The sequence below is a fragment of the Macaca thibetana genome, chromosome 10 (assembly GCF_024542745.1).
Source record: "Macaca thibetana thibetana isolate TM-01 chromosome 10, ASM2454274v1, whole genome shotgun sequence".
Classification (NCBI taxonomy): domain Eukaryota; kingdom Metazoa; phylum Chordata; class Mammalia; order Primates; family Cercopithecidae; genus Macaca; species Macaca thibetana.
This window is the reverse complement of record NC_065587.1, coordinates 32,718,676-32,725,572: the sequence shown is the minus strand read 5'-3', so window position 1 is coordinate 32,725,572 and position 6,897 is coordinate 32,718,676. Positions and strand designations below refer to the sequence as shown.

Here is a 6,897-nt window from a genome sequence, read left to right as displayed (position 1 = left end):
ATAGTTGGCCAATGGAAAAGCTGTGGCTCTAGAAAGCCAGCCCGCGCCCCGTACTGACGTCACTATAAATGCTAGATATTATGGGAGTTGTAGTCTTTGTCCTGCCCCGCGCTATTCATGCTTGTCAATGCTGTGAACACGAGGTGGTGCTGTGGAGGTGGCGGGGGGCGGGTGCTATGGGGCGTGTTCTTCACGCGAAAAATTCTAGCTTTACGGTGCCCAAAGGCCTTAGAATTCTAATTTCCCACAAGCAAGAACTATGTATGCTTCGAGATTATTCAACAAAAATACACACGAGGAAATGTGCTTATATAGGAGTTTCAAGCTTTATGCAAAAAAAGGGCCTTAAAACAATTTTTTTTTTTTTTTTTTTTTTTTTTTTTTTGAGATGGAGTTTCGCTCTTGTTGCCCAGGCTGGAGTGCAATGGTGCGATCTCGGCTCACCGGATTTCCCGGGTTCAAGGGATTCTCCTGCCTCAGCCTCCCGAGAAGCTGGGATTACAGGCATGGGCCACCACGCCCAGTTAATTTTGCATTTTTAGTAGAGACAGGTTTTCTCCATGTTGGTCAGGCTGGTCTCTGGATCACAGGCGTGAGCCACCGCGCCCGGCCAAAACAATCTTTTTTTATAGCTATCTAACAAAAGATAAAAGAAAGAACAAGACAGTGGATCAATTAAGAAATGTCTAAAGATTATTCTGAATCCCAGCACTTTGAGAGGCCAAGAGGGGCGGATCACCTGAGGTCAGGAGTTCGAGACCAGCCTGGCCAACAAGATGAAACCCGATCTCTACTAAAAACACACAAAAGGCCGGGCGCAGTGGCTCACCGCCTGTAATCCCAGCGCTTTGGGAGGCCGAGGCGGGTGGATCACGAGGTCAGGAGATGGAGACCATCCTGGCTAACCTGTCTCTACTAAAAATACAAAAAAAAATAAGCCGGGCATGGTGGCTGGCGCCTAGTCCCAGCTACTCGGAAGGCTGAGGCAGGAGAATTGCTTGAACCCAGGAGGCACTTGAATCCTGAGGCAGGAGAATGGCGTGAACCCGGGAGCAGAGATGGCAGTGAGCCGAGATCGTGCCACTGCACTCCAGCCCGGGGGACAGAGCAAGACGCCGTCTCAAAAAAAAATAAAAAATAAAAAAATAACACGCACACACACAAAAAATTAGCTGGGCATGGTGGTGGAGGCGGGTGCCTGTAGTCCCAGCTACTCGGGAGGCTGAGGCTGGAGAATCACTTGAACCCAGTAGGCGGAGGTTGCAGTGAGCTGAGTTCACGCCACTGCACTCCAGCCAGGGCAACAAGAGTGAAACTCTGTCAAAAAATAAAAATAAAAATAAAAGAGATTATTGGGCCCCCAAATGCCATAGTGGGCTTCCCAGAAGAGGGATAATTCTCATTCAAGGCCAGGCACAGTGGCTCATGCCTGTAACCTCAGCACTTTGGGAAGCACAGGCAGGTGGATCACTTGAAGTCAGGAGTTTGAGACCAGCCTGGCCAACATGGTGAAACTCCAACTCTACTAAAAAAAAATATGTATACACACACACACACACACACACACACATTAGCTGGGCGTGGTGGTGGGTGCCTGTAGTCCCAGCTACTTGGGAGGCTGAGGCAGGAGAATCACTCGAACCCAGGAAGCGGAAACTGCAGTGAGCAGAGATTGTGCCACTGCACTCCAGCCTGGGTGACAGTGAAACTCTGTCCAAAAAAAAAAAAAAAAAAAAAAATTAACATTCAAGTGGACCAGAAAATTTAAGGAATTTCTCCCCAAACGGAAGATGTGAATTATGTCAGACAAATAAATTCTGCCCTGGAACAATTTAATACAATTTTGCTTTTGCAACATACAAGCATACCTTCATTCACTGAAGTGCAGCGTGCTGCTGCACTGCTGGTACAAGTGACAGGGCAATGGGGGAGACAGAGACACTTGTTAGATCATCACACAAACAGGTGTAAAATTGCAGCTGTGTCCTTGCAAGAAAAGAGTTTGTACTCGGGGAATCTTGACCTAGTTTGGGAGGTCAGAGAAGTTTCCCCAGGCAGAAAGTGATTGCAGATTCAAAAGATGAACAAACAGGCAGTGGTCAGGTGGAAAGAGCATGTGCAAAGGCCTAGTGGTGGGAGGGAGCAAGGCAAGTTCCCAAGAAGTCCTTTGGAAATGCAGAGTGCAGTGAGGTGTGAGATGATGCCAGAGAGGCAGGGCCAGGCTGCACGGGGCCTCGTGGGGTATGGTGAGGTGGTTTGTCTTTATTCTGAATTGAAGGGACAGGCCAGGAACAGTGGCTCATGCCTATAATCCTAGCACTTTGGGAGACCTAGGCTGGCGGATCATTTGAGGCCAGAAGTTTGAGGCCCGCCTGGTCAACATGGCAAGACCTCATCTCTACAAAATATTTTTCAAGTTAGCCAGGTGTGGTGGTGCCCACCTGTGGTCCTAGCTACTCAAAAGGCTGATGCGGGAGGATCACTTGAGCCCAGGAGCTGGAGGCTGTAGTGAGCCGTGATTGCACCACTGCACTCCAGCTTGGGTGACGGAGCGAGACCTTGTCTCAAACCAACCAACCAACAAAAAAGCAGAGCCAGTGTGGGTGCAGGTGGACAAGACTGGAAACAGTTGGCAGTGGTCAAGGTGAGAGGTGACGGTGGCTTACATCAGACTGGTACAGTTAGAGCTGAAGAGATTCTGGAATTTATTGATAAACAGTAAAATTGACTTCCTGTCAGCCTGGGTATAGTGGATGATCAGGAGAAGGAGGGGTCCAGTGACTGCTGGCTCTTTGGCTCATGTGCCTGGTTTGCACAGAAGAGCTCACTGTGGACAAGGTGACCTTAAGGAGTCTGTGGGCTTCAAGCAGACAGCTGGAGATAAATACCTGGCTCAGGGGAAGGGCCTGAGCTTGAGATGTAAATGTGGCAGAAAGATGGGAACTGGAGTCCGAGGGTAAAAGATAAACCGGGGAGAGGGTGAAGATGAGAAGTGAGCGCCTGGGTGTGAGCCTGAAGGATGCCTATGTTAACAGCCTGCTGGAGGGGGGTCAGCCTGCCAAGGAGCAGCTAGAGCTCAAGGAGCAAATTCAGGAGAGCAACACAGCCACTGAGCCCTGGAAGGTGGCGCTCCACAAGCTCTGATCAGGGCTCCCGACACAATGACAGATGGCCATTCAACCAAGGAGTGCGAGGGGCCTGGAACCCGCCAGATGGGAGTGTCCCCACCTGCAAGGGAGCTGACCGGGACACGGGCATGTCCACAGGTCGTCTGTTCAGTCCCCGAGGGCAAGACCAGGGTTCAGGGAGAAGGGTTTTGTGACAACCAGCAGTGTGCATGCTAGGGGTGGAGGCGGGAATGCTAGGGACACCCAGCAGTGTCAGGGCAGTTCTGACTGGGGACACCATGCTTGATTGGTGTTATCCAAGCTGGCCAGCCTTGGGGTGTCCGAGGAGCTGCAGCCCTGGCTTCTGCAGTCCTGCTTTTAGAGATGGATTTCGTTTCCTGCAGGGAGAACTGCCCCATTTCCTGCACGGCCTGTAAGGTGACAGAGCGAGGTGCTCAAGCCAGCTGAAGGGGATGTGAGATGCTTTGGACCCACTGTAGGGCCTACTTGGAGAATCGAAGGCTTCTTCGCAGGGTGCCTTTTGCCATGGGCCAGGACAAAGAAGGGGAGGGCAGGCATCTTCCTAGGCAGCAGGGGTGGGGTCTCCCCAATCCAATCTCCTTTTGCCCTACCCTAGGATGGCAGAGATTGCTGTGAGGGAGGCCGACCCCACAGCATGAAAACCCCAGGAGGAAGCAGGGGACCCCCACCCATGGGCAGGTTCACAGTAGCCCAGAGACCAGGGCTGGACCTCAGGGGCCCAAGGCCACCATCCATGGAGCAGTCTCCTCTACTGGGGAGCACCCTGGTGCAGAGACTGAGGCCTCGCAAAGCTGTGCTCCTCTCAAAGACAGCTGTACCCTAAACTCCCCTCGCTGCGAAGGAAGGAAGAAGGGACAGCTCCTTGTTGGTTGTGAGGGTGGAGCCAAGGTGGACTTGAGACTCTGGGCGGCTTCTGTGGTATCTGAAGTTGCTTGTTTCTCAGTATCAGCGCAAGGCTCGAAGGTGAAGGTGAAGGTGAAGGGACTGGGGAGGGGCTCCTGGAATCGCTCCTGCGACCTTCTTATCCTACAGGTCCAGATACCAAGAGTCAGCCCAGGGCCTGGGAAGCCTGCAACCCCAGGACTGTACAGACACGAACCCCACCCCGCTTCCCGCTGCGGGAGGGCAGGCCAGGTCAAGTTGGGTCAATGTTCACATTGAGAAGAGGGAGGCCAGCATGTCCCAGGGTGCGGAGAGAGGCTCCGCTGCGGAGGATTCTGGGTCCAGTGTTGATACGGAGTGGTTCCCCTCCTGGGGTGGAGTTAGTGTCTCTTGGGGTGATGAGGGGGTGAGGAAGCTGCTCTATGCCCCAGCCCACCCCCCAAGGGACTCCCCACTCCCACTACCGTGGAACACCATGCACCAGGGGCCCTGGGCTGGGGTCCTTCCTTCCCAGCGAGGAGTGTTTAGGGTACAGCTGTCTTTAGGGTACAAGCTGCAGGAAGCAAGGGCTGTGGAGACGGGCGGAGCAGACGGGTATACTCTCCCAGTTCCTTTTCGGGTAGATCTGTCTTCTCCCAGGGCCAACTCCAAAGACCCCAAAAAGGGTGGCCGAGCCCAGGGGCAGCTCCTAGAGTCATCAGCAGCTCCCCTTGGAGGACTTCTTGACGCCGGGCAGGAGCCTCGCGGAAGCCGACGCGCGCTTCTGGTGTCGCCATTTGGCGCGGCGGTTCTTGAACCAGACCTGGGAATGGGGAGAATGTTCAGCCCCAGCCCAGTTCCCGCGTCCCACCGGCTCCCGAGGCTCCCACAGGGACCGACAAGGGAGCTTCGCGACAGGGGCGTGGGCGGACGGCGCTGCAGAGCCGGCAACCGGCAGCGGCTGCGCGCCACCTGCTCTTATTCGCTGCGGACAGACTCGGTGGGTCTGAACGCGAGTTGGGAACCCCCTTCGTACCCGCCCCAGCCTCCAGCTGGCGGCGAACAGGACGCCCCTTCTTGGGTTCAGGGCCCTTCTGAATATCCCAAATTCGGGACGTGAAGGCGCGCCTCTTTCGTCATCAGGATAAAGTGTAAAACAAAAGTAGCCCTCCCGTCCCTTTCCCGCGACACCTGCCCGCCCTCACCCGCTCCTCGTCCCCTTGGACGCCCAGCACCTTCCAGGGACCTCCGGCGCGCCAGGGTAGGGCTTGGGCCGAGGCCATTTTTGCAAAGGGCGCCCGCCCGCCAGGACCCAGTGCAGTGTAGCCGCGGCCCGCGCGCTCTGGGGAGAGGCTGGGCGGGGCACCCACCTCCACGCGCTCCTCGCGAAGGCGGATGCGGCCGGCCAGGCGCTCGCGCGTGCTCACGTCAGGATACTGGTTCTGCACGAAGAGCGCCTCGAGCGCCTGCAACTGCTCCTCGCTGAAGATGGTGCGGTGGCGCCGCGTGCGCCGCTGCGAACCCGGGCCGACCGGGCCCGGGAGCGCCCGGGAACCTCCAGCTGGCGCACCCAGGGACAAGGGCACCGCGGGTCCCAGCCTCAGCGGCCACGCCAGACGAGCGTCTGTGGAGCGAGGGCGCGGTGAGGCGCGGGGCTGGGGCCAAGCTCGGCACCCACCGCGCTGCGTCCCGGGCTCCCCAGCCGGGCCCCGCGCCCCGCCCCGCGCCCCGCCCCGCGCCTACTCACTCAGCCCGGCTGCCGCCTCTGGGGACCCGCAGGGCCCCGCGCGGGGGCTGCAGCAGCAACAGCAGGCGCAGGGCGCAGCCTCTGGCGCCCCGGGCTCCTCTGGTTCGGTGGGGCTCTGGCCACCGGCGGGCTGCGGTGGGCAGGCGGCCCGGGCCGGGAGGCTCCGCTCGGGCAGGCTGGAGAGGATGTGCTCGATGGAGAAGGGGCAGGGCCGCCCGGGGGCCCCCGCCGCTGCCGCCATGCCCTGCCCGGCCCGGCCGCCGCCGCCGCCGCCGCCGCCGCCGCTGAAATATATACGTCGAGGGGGGGAGCGCGCAGTAATCCCCGGGCCGGGCGCCCAGTCCACGCGGGTTAATCCCGCAGCGCCGGCCGAGAGCGCGCTAATCCTCGACTGCTGCGGCTCTGCCTCGGCGCGCGGGGGCCGGCGGCGCTGCGGGGAGGGCGCCCTGTGCCTTCCCCACCCCCAACGCCCGCGTCCTCCTGTCCCGCCGGGGCCCACCGCTCGCGCGGTCAGGGCGACCTGCGGGGAAGGGTCGGATGACCGCCTCCCCGCCAACCCCTGGGCCTGGCAGCCGCCCGGAGGGCGCCCCGACCCTGGCGGCCCCCAGAGCGCGGCGGTGCCTCCCGGCCTAGCCTCTGGTGGCCCCCCCACGCCTCGTTCCGCCGGGCCTTGTTCCTCGTCCCCTCTGGGGCCCTACCGTGGCGGCTCAGCACGCCTGCAGAAGCCCAGCCTAGCCGCCCACCCGAAACTCCGGGACCGCAGCCTCCATGGGGCCCAACACCACCGGCAACCCCACGGTCCCGCCGCGCTGGGTTCCAAACCCGCCCGCCGCCTCGGAGCCAGGGTCTCATGGCCCTAGAGGACGTGGGAGCGCGGCAGGAAACCTGGGCTGCCGGGTGCCCCCAGTTCTCCGTCTCCTCACTTGCGTCAAGGAGACCTCCCTGCTCCTTTCAAGGCCCCTCCTCGGTGCTCCACAGCCGTCCGTCCTCCAGCTTTCCCACTGGACCCAGAATCCCCGCAGAAACATCCAACACTGCACCCCGCCCTTCCTCGCACTGTCACTGCCCCCAGGAGCTGTGGGCTCCCCCTCCTCGCTCTCCGCCCAGGACAGTCCTACTTTGGCCACACCGTCCTCGGTC

The 6,897-nt window shown here is 59.2% G+C and overlaps 1 protein-coding gene across 1 annotated transcript; it reads right to left on the bottom strand.

Annotated features, from left to right (window-relative positions):
- Positions 1-2,691: 2,691 nt before the first annotated feature.
- Positions 2,692-6,007, bottom strand: GSC2 (goosecoid homeobox 2). Its single transcript, XM_050746344.1, has 3 exons — positions 5,758-6,007; positions 5,381-5,634; positions 2,692-4,833 (listed from the first exon to the last, which is right to left on the bottom strand). Exons 1-3 carry the CDS (start codon positions 5,996-5,998, stop codon positions 4,729-4,731), a joined length of 600 nt encoding a protein of 199 aa, XP_050602301.1. The 5' UTR covers positions 5,999-6,007; the 3' UTR covers positions 2,692-4,728.
- Between the last annotated feature and the right edge of the window lie 890 nt (positions 6,008-6,897).